This window comes from Danio aesculapii, chromosome 2 (genome assembly GCF_903798145.1).
Source record: "Danio aesculapii chromosome 2, fDanAes4.1, whole genome shotgun sequence".
Classification (NCBI taxonomy): Eukaryota; Metazoa; Chordata; class Actinopteri; order Cypriniformes; family Danionidae; genus Danio; species Danio aesculapii.
The window spans coordinates 49,224,539-49,241,088 of NC_079436.1; the positions used below are offsets into that span (position 1 = coordinate 49,224,539).

General features: G+C 34.6%; 1 protein-coding gene across 1 annotated transcript in view; it reads left to right on the forward strand.

Moving 5' to 3' along the window:
* The first annotated feature begins 196 nt into the window (after positions 1 to 196).
* Positions 197 to 16,550, forward strand: part of abhd17aa (abhydrolase domain containing 17A, depalmitoylase a) — a 21,182-nt gene continuing 4,828 nt past the window's right edge. The window contains exons 1-4 of the mRNA XM_056468128.1: positions 197 to 369; positions 6,231 to 6,674; positions 15,010 to 15,204; positions 15,300 to 15,482. Coding sequence (XP_056324103.1) covers positions 6,256 to 6,674; positions 15,010 to 15,204; positions 15,300 to 15,482 — 797 coding nt within the window. The 5' untranslated portion in view covers positions 197 to 369; positions 6,231 to 6,255. The remainder of the gene's footprint in view (positions 370 to 6,230; positions 6,675 to 15,009; positions 15,205 to 15,299; positions 15,483 to 16,550) is intronic.

Here is a 16,550-nt window from a genome sequence, read left to right on the forward strand (position 1 = left end):
TCTGAAAAGGGCATATCTAATTAAAAACGAATAAACAATTTTATATGTAATTAATGTATTCATATAAGATGAAAGATAGTAATAATATTTTAATTACGTTCGTCATGAAGATCGACTCTATTTTTGCTCAGTAATCTTTTCCGGTTAAAGGGCTTTTATTGTGAAATGCGGCATATCCGGCGCTGCCTTCATTTGTGGCCGACAGATGAAAACATCAGTGTTGGGTGCTAAAGCCGGGCTGATTCCTGCCACAATCAGGAAGATGTTTGCCATCCTACTGGCTTTTTCCAATCAATACGGATCAAACAGTTAGTGTTTACTGCATCTCTAGGTAGCTAAAGCCCATTTTGTGTCCCAGTACCCTTTTTGGTAAGTGATGTCTTTCATTTATTTGGCCAGAAATCCTGCTAGTGCTAACTGGATATATTAATGCATATTTGCAATGTTATTTATCAGAAACATATATTTTATTGTTCTATTATGTATAAAATATTGACGTTTCAAAAATCAGTTGGGTATAGTCTGCAATTTTAAACGGATTTGTAGAATGGATATCCTTTTGTGTAATGTGCAAATGGTATGTTGTGTAAATTGCAATTTTTAATTATGTAAAGAAAGAAATGATATCGTATATTGCATACTACCTTAATTTTCCATCACAAGATTAATAAATCATTCTATCCTAAATAATCTATCTATCCTTTCAATTTTACATTATATTTTATTTTCATTTTAATGTACATAATGTCAATATACAGTCGGGTCAGACTGAGGTCACTTTCTGCATTTAACTTCTTTTTTTTTGCATTGCAATTAAACTTCCTGCATAACAGCATTGAGCGGAAAGTCAAATAATTGAAATAATTTCATGCAATTACTGTTCTTACTGTTCAGTTTCCCTTATTCACTATTTAATACTATTTTGTATTTTATATTAATGTAAATTTCAATTTACATAATATAAAAGTACTTTGGCAAAAAAAACTATATATATATATATATATATAATATATATATATATATATATATATATATATATATATATATATATATACATATATATATATATATATATATACATATATATATACATATATATATATATATATATATACATACATATATACATATACATACATATATATACACTCGCCGGCCTCTTTAATAGGTACACCTGTCTAACTGCTTGTTAACGCAAATTTCTAATCAGCCAATCACAGGGCAGAAACTCATTGCATTTAGGCATGTAGACATGCTCAAGGCGATCTGCTGCAGTTCAAACTGAGCATCAGAATGTGGAAGAAAGGTGATTTAAGTGACTTTGAACGTGGCATGGTTGTTGGTGCCAGACGGGCTGGTCTGAGTATTTCAGAAACTGCTGATCTACTAGGATTTTCATGCACAACCATCTCTAGGGTTTACAGACAATGGTCTGAAAAAAAGAAAATATCCAGTGAGCCCCAGTTCTGTGGGCACAAATGCCTTGTTGATGCCAGAGAAGAATGGCCAGACTGGTTTGATCTAACAGAACGGCAACAATAACTCAAATAACCACTCGTTACAATCAAGGTATGCTCACCAAAATTCGACAATAGAAGATTGGAAAAACGTTGCCTGGTCTGATGAGTCTTGATTTCTGCTTCATCATTCAGATGGTAGGATCAGAATTTGGCTTCAACAACCTGAAAGCATGGATACATCTTGCCTTGTATCAATGGTTTAGGCTGCTGGTGGAGGTGTAATGGTGTGGGGGATATTTTCTTGGCACACTTTGAGCGCATTAGTACCAATTGAGCATTGTGTCAACGCCACAGCCTATTGTTGCTGACCATGTCCATCCCTTTATGACCACAGTGTACCCATCTTCTGATGGCTACTTCCAGCAGGATAACGTGGCACGTCATAACGCGTGAATCATCTCAGACTGGTTTCTTGAACATGTCAATGAGTTCACTGTACTCAAATGGCCTCCACAGTCACTTAATCCAACCGAGCACCTTTGAGATGTGGTGGAAAGGAAGATTTGCATCATGGATGTGCAGCCGGCAAATCTGCAGCAACTGTGTGATGCTATTATGTCAATATGGAGCAAAATCTCTGAAGAATATATCCAGTACCTTGTTGAATCTATGCCACGATGGGTTAAGGCAGTTCTGAAGGCAAAAGGAGGTCCAACCTGGTACTAGTAAGGTGTACCTAATAAAGTGATCGGTGAGTGTATATATAGAGGAAGAGAGAAAATCTAATAGCAATATAAATGTCAATTTACATAATATAAAAGGAATTAAAGCATAAAATATTATAATATATAGCAGGGCTGCACAATATTGGAAGAATGTGAAATTGTGATATTTAGTTTTTCTGCGATAAATATTGCAATATAAACAATTTCAGCAGATGACAAACTGCTATTTAGAAAAAAAAATTAAATTAGATTGAATGGACTGATTCTGTAGGGAAGTGAATCTGCTTAATGTGCTGCAATTTAAGAAAACGTGTGCAATTACAAAAAACTGCAGCAAATTGAGAAAAGATCTTCATTCGTTTGACAGCATATGTGCTGTAAATCGTCACAACGCAAACACATTTTTAAAAAGCACACTGCATTTTCACACAGTGCAAGCAATTAATAAAATGCACTGCATTATCTCACAACACTTTCAAATAGCTCTCAACACAACGGAAATGTTTCAAGGAGACCCTAAAATGTGACTGACCCAGCTATTTAGGTTACCTGCAACTTCACTGAGCAATAGGCTGTTTCTCAATATGCAGTCTTCAGCGTTCTTGCATTCTCGTGTTCTCGTGTAACGTCATCATCAAATGCCAAAGTTCAGTTCCAAAACTGAAGACCGCAGGAACAGAGGACGAGTAAAACTTCCCGCATGTGTTCTTGATATCGAGAATGCATCGATGCAGACTTGGGCACCGACCTCGCTCTAGAAGTCATTGTGACCAGAGGTGGGAAGCGCAGCATTTTATATAGGTTTATTAATAAAGTTCAGAGATATAACGTATTTATGTCAGTAGTTTGCCTAAATGAAACAGTGAAAGTAAACATCACCATGAAAATCTTAATAAAGAAATAAACACATTAAGGGTGTTTATTTGCTGAAATTCATATAAAAATCTGTTTTATTTGTATTGTGCAACGTATATTTGTAAAGTTTTTATGCATAGTATATATTGTAAAAAGGGGAAAAACAACTTGTTGACTGAATGCTGTAATGTTTATATAAATTTCCATTAAAATGCGTGAAGGTCACGTGACCATTAGGAAGAATGCAGCGTCTCATTTCTCACAGGATGCGTTCTCTGTTATTGCAGTCTCCCGAGTTTGTTCTTCTGAGGTGACCTGGCAAGATCGGTCTTCACAAGATCGTAAGTCCGTTCTCTGCGTTTTTGGAATTGACATACCACTATAGTCACGGAACAGCAGCATCTGTCACGTTTTTAGTCCCCTTGATACATTTCTGTTATGTTCTGTTCTTTTTGTGTTGTAAAAAAATACTGCACGTTTTCGTAAATTGTTTGCGTTGTGATGAAATGCAGTGCTTTTTTTTAATGTGTATGCGTTGTGAGGATTTGCAGCATGTGTGCTGTCAAACAGATGAAGAGCTTTTCTTAATTTCAGTTCAGTTCAGTTTCCTTTATTTTGTCATTCAAAACATCACAATAAAATTGTAATGCTGAACGAAATTACGTTGCAACAGACCCAACAAGAACATAAAAAACATCACTATACAAACACTATAAAACCCTAACATGATAGACAAGCTTTATAATTTCATAAAAATATAGTTATATAAGATATAACCTGATTTAAAAAGAAATCTCAGTAGAGAGTAACTTAATACTAAAATACCTATTTCACCATTTGTTATAATAGTTATAATAATAATAATAATTTATGCTAGTTTAACTATTTATTGATTTATTATTTTACACTAGCTATCAATAGTGTTTAAGAATTGGTCTTATTCAAAAGTCTTATAATGACAGGATAAAAACTATCACGAAACCGCACTGATTTGCTCCTCAGGCTTCTGTAACTTCTGCCTGATGGCATAAGCGTGAGCAGGCTCTAGCCAGGGTGAGTTGGATCCCTTAAAATGCTATTTGCCCTAGACAGACAACATCGTTGATAAAGTTCCTCGATAGATGTCAACTTGACTCCAACAGACCTTTCAGCTGACTTTATGATCCTCTTGATGGTGTTCTTGTCAGATACACTACTATTCTCATACCAAAGGGAGATTTGCCGCTGTTATTTCTAATTGCATGTGTTCGTTAAGCTCTCTTGGTTACGGTAGAATTGTTAATAAAAATGTCAAAAATGAACTAACTAGCCAAAGATAACAGTGAACTAAACTGTGTTTTATAATTTTGGGGGGAATCAAATAGTATACAGCAGCAGAATTTAAATAATCAAATGTAAAATAAGCCTGCAAAAGTCTTTACTGTATAAACAATTCAATATTATTCTTTATTAAAGTTACAAATGGTAAAATTTCTTGTGCCTGAACACTTTGAAACACTGAACACTTTGGGCTTTAAAAACACGTGCAAATGAAAAACTCAATCCATTTTGGTTAAACTCTGCATCAACTACACAATTCTTATGTGTCCTAAACGGTTTCTTCTGGTTGACTATAATCATAACTGAATATTGCAAATCCTGCGATTGTGGATGTGCAGATTGTGATATCGAAGCTACAATGATGTATTGTGCAGCCCTAATGTATAGGCGGAGAGAGAGAAAATTTTACATTTTTATTAAATTTTGGCAAAATATAATTCAGTCATTCATTCATTTGTTCATTTTCTTTTCGGCGTAGTCTCTTTATTAATCCATAGTCACTGCAGCGGAATGAACCGCCAACTTATCCAGCAGTGTTTTACGCGGCAGATGTCCTTCCAGCCGCAACCCACCACTGGGAAAGCAAAATATAATATAATATAATATAATATGATATGATATGATATGATATGATATAATATAATATAATATAATATAATATAATATAATACAACATAATATAATATAATATAATATAATATAATATAATATAATATAATATAATATAATATAATATAATATAATATAACATGATAATATATAATATATAATATAATATGATATAATATGATAATATAATGTAATATGATATAAGAATATAATATAATATTATATAATATGATAATATGATATAATATAATATAATATAATATGATAATATAATATAATATATAATAATATATAATATGATATAATATGATAATATAATATAATATGATATAAGAATATAATATGATAATATAATATAATATAATATAATATAATATAATATAATATAATATAATATAATATAATATAATATAATATAATATAATATAATATAGGGCGGGGGACGCAGTGGCGCAGTAGGTAGTGCTGTCGCCTCACAGCAAGAAGAGCCTTGTCTGGGTCAGTTGGCGTTTCTGTGTGGAGTTTGCATGTTCTCCCTGCGTTTGTGTGGATTTCCTCCAGGTTCTCCGGTTTCCCCAACAGTCCACAGACATGCGGTACAGGTGAATTGGGAAGGCTAAATTGTCTGCTGCATAAAGTTGGCGGTTTATTCCGCTGTGGCGACCCCAGATTAATAAAGGGACTAAGAAAAGGAAATGAATGAATAATATAATATAATATAATATAATATAATTTAATATAATATAATATAATATAATATAATATAATATAATATAATATAATATAATATAATATAATATAATATAATATAATATAATATAATATATATCTGTGTATATAGTGAAAATAATTTTTGACTAAGCTGTCAGGTTAGGCTTTATGGCGTTGTTATGTATATTCCATGAGTTGCAAGCTGCACAGACCTTTTTTTCCCCTGTATTAAAGCGTGACTAATTTAAATGGTGATATCTGATCTGTGAATTATTTTCGTGATTTATATGGGCAGCTCCATGGCTCTCCTGACATCCACCTTGCTGTAGTGCTGGACCTGAGCACAGCTTTAATTTCCCCTCCCCGTTAAAATGTCTCTAAAGGTTAATCACACTGTCTTGCAATGACCAAATCAACATTTCCCTTTAATCTAAATGTCAGCCCTCCTTAACATTAAATGACATTCTCACTTGTCTGCTTTGCTTGGCTGGCATGGGCTTATGCGAATGAATGTTGAAAAATGAAAATTAAACCTTGCAATCTTTCACAGGTTCTCTGATTTCAAGCAGGAGAAAATGAACGGCTTGTCCATTAGCGAATTGTGCGGCCTGTTCTGTTGTCCACCCTGTCCGAGCCGGATTGCAGCGAAGCTGGCCTTCCTGCCTCCTGAACCCACCTATGCCCTCCTGCCAGACCTGGAGTCCTCTTCTCCGGTCACCTCTAACCTTGGAGCCTCGGGTTTGCGCTCCCGCTTGGGTGGAAGTGCTGGAGGTACTGCAGGAGGTGCAGGAGGAGGTGGTAGTAGCGGTGATGGTGGAGGAGGAGGTGGTTTTGCTGACAGAAGTGGTGAAGGCCGTTGGAAGCTGCATCTGTCTGAGCGAGCAGAGTTCCAGTACTCTCAGAGGGAGCTGGACGGCACGGAGGTCTTCCTCACACACTCCAGTCGTGGCAATAGAGTGGGCTGTATGTACATCCGCTGTGCCCCGTCTGCAAGGTAAGAATCAGCTAAGAAAATTCTGTTGTTAATTACTCATCCTTGTGTGGTTCAAGTATCCGATATCTTTATTCTAGTTTGGAACACAAAAATCAAGTTGGTTTAGGTGAAATTTGAGAGCGCCCTCATCCTCCATAAACAGCAATATCCCAACTCCAGAAAGATACCAAAAACATTCTCAAAACAGACCATGTGCCTTCAGTGTTGGGCTAATATCTCATATCATGATACAAGTCATCTCATATCCTGATAACTATAATATTTATATACAGCAATATATACTAATATATACATATTGCTGGATATCCAACAATGTTTATGTGTGACAAGAATGAATTTCAATTTCATGATAACATTATTATATGATGCCTGTTTTAAATATAGTTTTGAAAATAACATGTAAATTTCAAACAACCCATTCAAACAGTTCATTGAGAACTGAAGTGACTTGTTATGAATGGGCACTTGAGTCTTTGGCTGTTTCTCAATATGCAGTCTTCAGCGTTCTTCAGCGTCCTCGTGTTCTCATGTAACGGCATCATCAAAAGCCAAAGTTCAGTTCCAAAACTCAAGACCGCAAGAACGGAGGATGCGTGAAACTTCCCGGATGTGTTCTTGATATCGAGAACGCATGGATGCAGACTTGAACACCGAACTCGCTCTAGAAGTTATAGAAGTCATTACAACTGGAGATGGGAAATGCAGAATTTTATATAGGTTCAGAGATATAACTTAGTTATCTCAGGAGTTTTCCTAAATGAAACAGTGAAAGTAAACATCACCATAAAAATCTTAATAAAGAAATAAATACATTAAGGGTGTTTATTTGCTGAAATTCATATTAAAATGTGTTTTATTTAAATTGTGCAACGTATGTTTGTAAATTTTTTATGCATAGTATATATTGTATGCATAGTATATATTGTGAAGAGGGGAAAACAATAACTCGTTGTATGAATGCTGTAATGTTTAAATAACTTTCGGTTAAACACGCATAGTGGTCATGTGACCATCAGGAAGAACGTAGCATCTCATTTTTTTCACAGGACGCATTCTCTGTTCTCGCAGTCTCCCGAGTTCGTTCTTCTGAGGTGACCTGGCAAGATCGGTCTTCACAAGAACGCAAGTCCGTTCTCTGCATTCTTGGAATTGAGAAACAGCCTTTGTAAAGTTTCTAAAAACTAATTTTAACAGGAGCACATGAAATGATTGATCACAGCTGGTCTCTCATCTGTAATCATTAGTAAGCCAATCGGATCATTCCAAACTCAATATAAATAGCCCGACTTAAGCTACGGTCAAACTGGGCTTTGTGTGTGCGAAATTCTGTCGTGCTGCGCTGCGAAAAGGGACGGAATTAAACAAGATGATTAGACATTAAAAAAAGCAAGTGATTGCTCCATGTTTTAAATTTCTGTCCAGAGAGGTCCTGTTTTGATCCTCAATTGGTCTCACGCAGTCAAGTGATGCGAATTCACAGGTCAGAGTTCACCAAGCTTGAACCTTGCACCATAGCGACATGCGAAACTTAATGCATGACCCTGTGTTTCCGGTCTGACGCATTCGCGTGCGTATGAATGGAAGTCTATGGGAAGAAAAGTCAAGTGTGACCGCAACATTGAGATGCGGTCAGACTAGAGTTTAAGCTTGTGAAATTCTGTAGTACGGCGCCGCAAAAAGGGGCGGGATTAAACAAAATGATTAGACACTTTAAAAAGGGAGTGATTGGTCCATATTTTAAATTTCAGTCCAGAGAGGTCATGTTTTGATTCAAGATTGGTCTCACGCAGTCAAGTGATGCAGTTTTACAGGTCACAAGGTTGAACTTTGCAACACAGCGAACTGCGAAACTTGTCTCACAAGCTTACATTTCCGGTCTGACGCATTCTTGTGCATATGAATGAAGGTCTATGGTGTGAAAAGTCCAGTGTGACAGCAGCTTAACATTACTCCTTTATCTTTGTTTTTTGAAGAATCCCCCCATCCACCCCATCTCCCCCTTTCCTCTTTTACCAGGGGGAGCTCTCGAGAACTACCTGATCTCGTACCCCTTTACATGCTCATTGACCAGGCGGGAGCCCTGAGCTCAATTATCTCCGAGCTCAGGGTTCTCTCCCGGGACAGCAAGCCAAACCTACTATTATTATCAAGCAATATCTAAGTGTGAACTCTTGAAAACTCAATTTATAAAAAAACATATTTATTCATTAACCAACACCACTGCAGTTGTGCACAGAGCTACATATGCAAATGTTACAACTTGTATTAAAACTGACCTTTCATTAAATTCCGTTGGCATTAGGACAAAAACGTTGAGACCGACTTTGCATTTTCTGCCAGAAGCTAATCTCTATATTCTCTAGAGTGTTGTGTCTGTAAGTTTTTAATGATCATATATTGATGATGGGGCAATATATGAAAAATTCACTGTAGAGCCAAAGGTATAAGATTTTCTTAAGAGGTTTTACGACAACTACACAATTTTGGCTGGATTTTATAACAGATTTATAAGGTCTGTGGCCAAATATAGTCTTTAATGCTGTCGCTGATACTTCTTCATTATTAACAGGCCGATGAAGAGATCCAAGCCTGTCTTGAGCAGTCAAAATGAGCTGCAAAATTTTCAGACCTCTTTAATGTTGTCAGCATGTGATCATGTAATGTGTGTGTGTAATACAACCAGGTCAAATTTATTTAATTACATGGCATAAACGTAATCATCTTATAATAATTTCTTTTGGATTTTTGGTATGATATATTGTGGAGACATTTTCATGGTTTGGACTGCCTCTAAATGTCTTGTAGTTTGTAATTTGTGTAGTTTGTAGCATGAGCACTGTTTTATGATGATGAGATTATGACAGAAGACAAGAAACCACAATGAACATGCATCGCATTGCCACAACATGCTATAAAAGTTAATTTTTTTCATGTTAAAATGAGTTTTTGTCCTAGCCATCTGTGATGGAGATGCACAATATTTCTGTATAGTAACCGTTTCTATTTACCTGACATCGCGACGAAACAAAAGCATAACAATTATCACCTCAGGTACAGATTATGTGCTTTATTCAGTGTTAAATGCTACCAATGTAAGTTTGAACACAAACTTACGTGACATTTATTGCCATACTGAAAGCAGCAGCAGATGGTGCACCACAGATATTAAAAATAATATAACAAGCAGAAATAGGTTGAAAATGAAAGTCAGTGAAAACAGGTGCAAACCAACATCATCAGTACTTGGCCTATGTAGGCCTTTCATGATAGGGAATTTTTGTTTTGAGATATATTGTCATGGAAATTGTTGTGATAAGTGTTAATTATTGTATATATATATATATATATATATATATATATATATATATATATATATATATATATATATATATATATATATATATATAATAAATATATATATATTAGTTATTTATGATTTTAATGCTGTCATTAAAATCATGGAGGCCATACAAACCACCAGATAATGTTTTTGTTGTGTATACTCATTTTTGCTTCATCCTAATTTGAGTAAAATAAAACAAAAAAATAGTAATTAAGTTATTTTGTTAACCTTACTTTTAATGTCACATGTGAAACAGATATTTTAGAGATCAGATGTATTAAACTTAGTCTTTTCAACATTTTGGAAATTGTCTGTTTCATTGGGATATTGTTTTAAAATGTTTTAAAATGTTACTTTTCAAGGCAGATGTACTCATTTTAACTCCTATTTAACTCAATATTGTAATTCATTCTGTTTAATGTTAGGTCTCCGTGCTGTTGTTCTATTGGAATTTTCATTCCAAAATGGCTGCTGCGTGACACTAGCGGCATCTAGTGGCTGTTTCCTAAATAGCAACAGAGTGTTGCCTCTTGGTGATTCTATGCTCTTTGCTTGTGGTCGCTGTTTCAAGTTATCCAGAGCTGTATCACTTTACAGATCTTGAATATCACAATATTATTAAAAATTATAACATGCTACACAACTTGCGCACAAAACGGGTCAGCTGATTCAGTCGTTTCCTAGTGACATACAAAAGAGCACTGCGCTTCTTTTTTTCTTGTCAACATAAAGGGCGGTGCGGTGCGCCTAGTGTTTTTGGAACAGAAAGGCTTGCTCTTTATGATCGGCCCCTAAATGTGCAACAAATATTTGTTAACTCTCAGGACAGTAACACGTGCAAACATGCTTGTCTACAGACATATTTTGCCAAAGAAGCTAAATAAAAGAAGAATATTTCTCGTCACAGTTTTAAACAGATGAGTTGACATAAACCAGCGCTGATGGCCTCTGTGCTGCATGGAACATACTTAAGGTTATTTATTCTATAATTTGATGTTAGTAAGGTGAATCTCCTATTATATATACTAATAAATGTAAATGTCCAATTATAAACTTTGACACCAGTGGGCTAGAATGTAAAAGTCATTGTAAAATGGCTTTAACGTTATTTGTGAATTTGTAAATATATATTGCAAGGGCAAAATTCAATGCGGTCATCTCCAATTATTGCAAAATAGGTCGATATATTGATCATTGTGACAGACCTAAGCCTATGTACTTTTAATGATTGGTTTAATATGTATTAATTTGATAATAACCCTTAGTATTTCAGTGGAAGTGCAGTGGCTGATATTTGAATGAAATGCTGAGATTTCAATGTTTTGGTTGTGTTGCATTGCGTTTAGTGTAGACAGACAAATTGTTTGTTGTTGGAATCTTGTTGCGTCGTTTGTAGTTATGACATGTTGTTACAGTACACTCAAAAAAAAAAAAAAAAAGATTTTTGCTGTTTGTTCAAACAACTTATTTAAAATGAGCTGAAACAACACAATTCTGGGGATATTTTGAGTGGAAAACGTAATGGTTTTATGTTCAATCCACTTAAATTTGTTTCGTTAACTTAAGCGATTTGTGTTGGGACAACATGAAAGAATTATGTGGAACCTTGCTTTTTATGTGGGAAAGATTTACAATAAAGCATTGCAAATAAAATATCCAGATTTGAAATGGTAAAAACAAACAAAATACTAGATTTGGAGAAGTTTAACTGTAAAGGTTTCATGCGTACTTAAGTAGGTTGAGATCAAAGAGAGTGACTGTTATTTTTTTTGCAGACTGTGGAGATTCCTTGCAGAATTTTGGGTTATGAAGTTTTTCATGAGAAATTCCACTAGGGCTATGCAATATATATGAATCAATCAATGATCCAAATGTTGCCAATGTGCATATTGTGATATACAGTATTGTAATGGTTTGCAATAAATTAGTGACTTGATACAAAAATATGCTTGCCATTAGCATGTCCTCTGAAAGACTTTTTAGTTGAAATTTCAGGAAGTGTCAAAGCGCATCTCTGAAACCGAGCAGACATGCTGTTTTTTTTATTTAGTTTTGTCCAAATATTTGGAATGATTTCAGTTTGGGTGCTGAAATACTCTGACAAGACCGCAAAGAAGTAACTGGACCCTGTTTCAAATGTTTTTTTTTTTTTTTTTTTACTTAATTGTTCTCAATGTTTTCAGGATGATAAAACTATACCAGTGGAAAGTGGGGATGATTGTATATTGTATTTATTTTTTGTTCATTTATGTTGTTATAATGTCTGAATTGTATTATGTATGTGTAAAACATGACCAGGGCCAGACACAATCTGTGGCTGTTTTTTGTTATTTTTGCTCAGAACATTGTAAATAGTTTTGCAGATTTGTGTGGAATGATTTTGAGAGTATAGTAACTAAAATCTTAAAACATTAAATAATTTTTTTATTTTTTAATTAAGTAGGTTTACAATGCAAATCGAATTAGATCTACTTGTTTGGCAAACAAAGCAAGTCTCCAATAATAAATCTACTAAAAGACAGAAAATAATACTTTACAAACTGCATTGTATTTAAATTGTTTAAACATATGCATATTATTCAATAGGACTGTGCAATTAATCGAAAATTCGATTTCGTTTTTGTCCTCTAACGATTATGAAAATCATTAATCGAGATAAACGGTTATTGCGTCATATACCGCCACCTTTCCAGTTGTACACATCTGTTGCTCTGCAAAGCTCAGTTTCACGTGAAAATGTCTAAAAGCATGTACTGTAATGTAACGTTTGCAGCACGGGATGCGCATCATTAACTGGTGAACATTCAAATAATTAATGTTTTTAAAAGCGTGAAAGAGATCGCATGCTTTTGTGTGTGTGCGGCCAACACAATCTCACTGCAATTCGTAACTTTTTGATTTAGGGCTATAAACACGGTGTTTAGTGATTATTCATATTAACCCTCATTTGTGTCTTAAACAAACGAGTTGGGAATCAAATCACACATGAAAGAGAAACCATTCAAGTCACAGCGCGCAATATTCCTGCTGCCGCCTGTTTTTATCATTATTAATCAAACAACAAAAAGAGAAAATCCCTCACTGCTCTTGACTGAAGGACTTTTGTAGCTAAAGTGTTTTTCGTACAGTGAAGATGCTTAAAGCACAGTTTGTTTAATATTTTTTATTCTATTGTATTTATTTCCCTTTCCTTTGCAGGGAGGACAATAACTGTATATATGCAGTTGAAGTCAGAATTATTAGCCCTCCTAAACTATTCGCAGCACTTTTTTTTCAACCCATTTCTAAACAATAGTTTTAATAACTAATTTCTTGTAACTTATTTCTTTTATCTCTGCCATGATGACAGCACATAATATTCTACTAGATATTTTTCTAAATACAAGCATTCAAATTTAAAGTGCGATTCAAAGGCTTAGTTAGGGTAGTTAGACAAGTCATTGTATAACAGTGGTTTCTTCTGCAGACAATCAAAAAAATATTGCTTAAGGGGGCTAATAATATTGACCTTAAAATAAGTCTCAAAATATTAAAAACTGCTTTTATTCTAGCCAAAATAAAACGAATAACACTTTCTCCAGAAGAAAAAATATTATAGGAAATACTTTGAATTCCTTGCTCTGTTAAACATCATTTGGGAAATATTTATTTTTTACAAATTTCACAGGAGCGCTTATAATTTTGACTTACACTGATAATCGTTTTGAATAATCGTGATTACAATTATGACCAAAATAATCGTGATTATGATTTCTCCCATAATCGAGCAGCCCCATTATTCAATAATATTACTGAAATTAATATAAAAACTGAATAAATATATATATAATAATAATTTATTTTGGGCAACACGGTGGCTCAGTGGTTAGCACTATCCCTTCACAGCAAAAAGGTCGCTGGTTTGAGTCCCAGCTAGGTCAATTGGCATTTCTGTTTGGAATTTGCATGTTCTCCCCATGTTGGCGTGGGTTTCCTCCAGGCGCTCCGGTTTCCCCCACAATCCAAAAACATGCGGTACAGGAGAATTTAAAATACTAAATTGTCCGTAGCGTATGTGTGAATGAGTATGTATGGGGGTTTCCCACTGCTGGGCTGTAGCTGGAAACAGCTGTGGTGAGTCCTGATGAATAAAGGGACAAAGCCGAAGGAAAATGAATGAATAATTTATTTTTTATAGCGCCTTTAAAGCTTAATTCTCAAAGCGCTTTACACTTAAAAAATACAAGGGTAGCAGAAAAAAACTATTAAATAAAAATATAGAATAAAAATGGTATACTGTATAAATAAAACAAAATAAAACAAGTCAATATTTGCACAATTTTGCATAAGTAAATAAAATTACTCAATAATGGGCTAAACAATCTGCGCACTGATTATGTGTGGGCCTAAACATGACTATTCACTTTCAGAAGTTGAAGTGATGCTTTCTTTTCCCCCAAATAATATTAAACATATGTTGTTGGTTATAACTTTTTTTTTTTTTTTAATATCATATTGAACATCACATTATTTGGCATACTATATCACATATCACATTTTCTTTAATTCCCAATTCTCCTTCAAATGCCCTAAATTCAATTGCTGAACATGTTTTGATTGTTTTAAATATGCTGAAATAAGCATGTACCAATAATTATCAATCTCAATACCCACGGTAGAAGTCTTTAACTGTTTATCCAATGTAATCCTCAATTCTTCAGCTCATTTAATTTAGTCTTTTTCAGATTTCATATTTTAAATGCTTGTTTTAAAAAATTAGACACTGGTTTGCAAATGGGGAATATTGCAAATATTCCTCTCTATTTCAAATGCATATTGTGAGTTGTCAGAATAAGAAACATAATGAATATCGAAAAAAAAAAAATGTAATAAATTTTCACACAATGATCAATTGAATTTATTATTATTATTATTATTATTATTATTATTATATTAATATTTTGCCCAGCCCCAGTTAAATTACCAAATATGTCTCTGTGTTTTTCACTACAGGTACACTGTGCTGTTTTCCCATGGTAATGCTGTGGATCTCGGTCAGATGAGCAGCTTCTATATTGGTCTGGGCACTCGCATCAACTGCAACATCTTCTCTTACGATTACTCTGGTTATGGAGTCAGCACAGGGAAACCCTCAGAGAAGAATCTGTATGCAGACATTGATGCTGCGTGGCACGCTTTGCGCTCAAGGTATGTCTAAATCCTGAGACTACACGCCATGTACTGTACTGCTGCAATATTCAACTGTTTCATGTTTATTCCATGCATCTTCTGTGTTTTCTCAGGTACGGCATCAGCCCTGAGAATATAATCCTTTATGGGCAGAGCATTGGCACCGTGCCCACCGTGGACCTGGCATCCCGTTATGAGTGTGCTGCTGTGGTGCTTCACTCACCTCTCACCTCAGGCATGAGGGTCGCGTTCCCTGACACCAAGAAGACCTACTGCTTCGACGCCTTTCCAAGTCAGTCAACACTATTTATTCAAAGCAATAGACTTCTCAATTGCCAATAAAAGAAGAGTTTGCTTAAAAATGAAAATTGAGCCCTGAAAAATGTACTCTTATATACTTATCTGTTGCAGTTAATGATAGCACTTTCTAAAGGTGGTTTATGTTTGTTTTGATTAATCTGAAGTATAAAAATACCATAATATGTTTGCAAATATTTAAGAAACATTCTAAGTGAACATACTTGCTTATCTGAAAAACAAAACTCAGTTATTCTTCTTTAAAAATGTGTGTTCCCTGTCAGAATGTCTATCTATCTTTTGACCTCTATAACCCACCCACTGCCAGTTTAGCTATTTATGTTTCAGCACTGAGGGTTGCCTTGGTGTTTTATTTCTGTCTTGATGAGGCTGCCTCAATATATGCCGAAAATATGACCTCTAAAAGAAGGCACTGTCGCCAAAATGACACACAGGTTTAGAGTTCTCAAATTCCACACGAGGTGCTTTTTGAATAGCAATGATATAAATATTACAGATGTAAATATTAGCTAAGCAGCTTACATTGTAAGGCTTGATTGTCAGGCAGGCTTGCTCCTGTTGATGTCATCAATCTAGCAACCTGCATTTGTGTCGAGTCATCAGAGGAAAAAAAAACAGTATTATACTCCAAAACCTAGTTCAATCACTAAGTGTCAGTCTTACATAACACACCTTTAGTTAAGAAATTCAACAACAACTCTTGGATTTGATGAGAACAAGCTGAAATTTAATGTACTGTTTAATCAAAATCCATTGATGTTTGTTCACGACTGTGTCTGTTAAACTGTTATCATGGCTGTTCACACTAACTTACCCATCCAGCTATCTGTGCTTGTTACAGCTGCAAGTGCTTGGCTGCATCTGAATATTTAGGCAGTTGACTTGTTGCCTCATGGCCCTATCAGGCATTCGTAAAACGGATTTCACACAGACTTCTGATTTAATGATTTAATGCAAAACAAAATACAAACCTCTCAGTAGAAATGCCATCAAAAGTGCAAAACATTGGTAAAAACAAACAATCATTTAAACACAATTTAGCTATT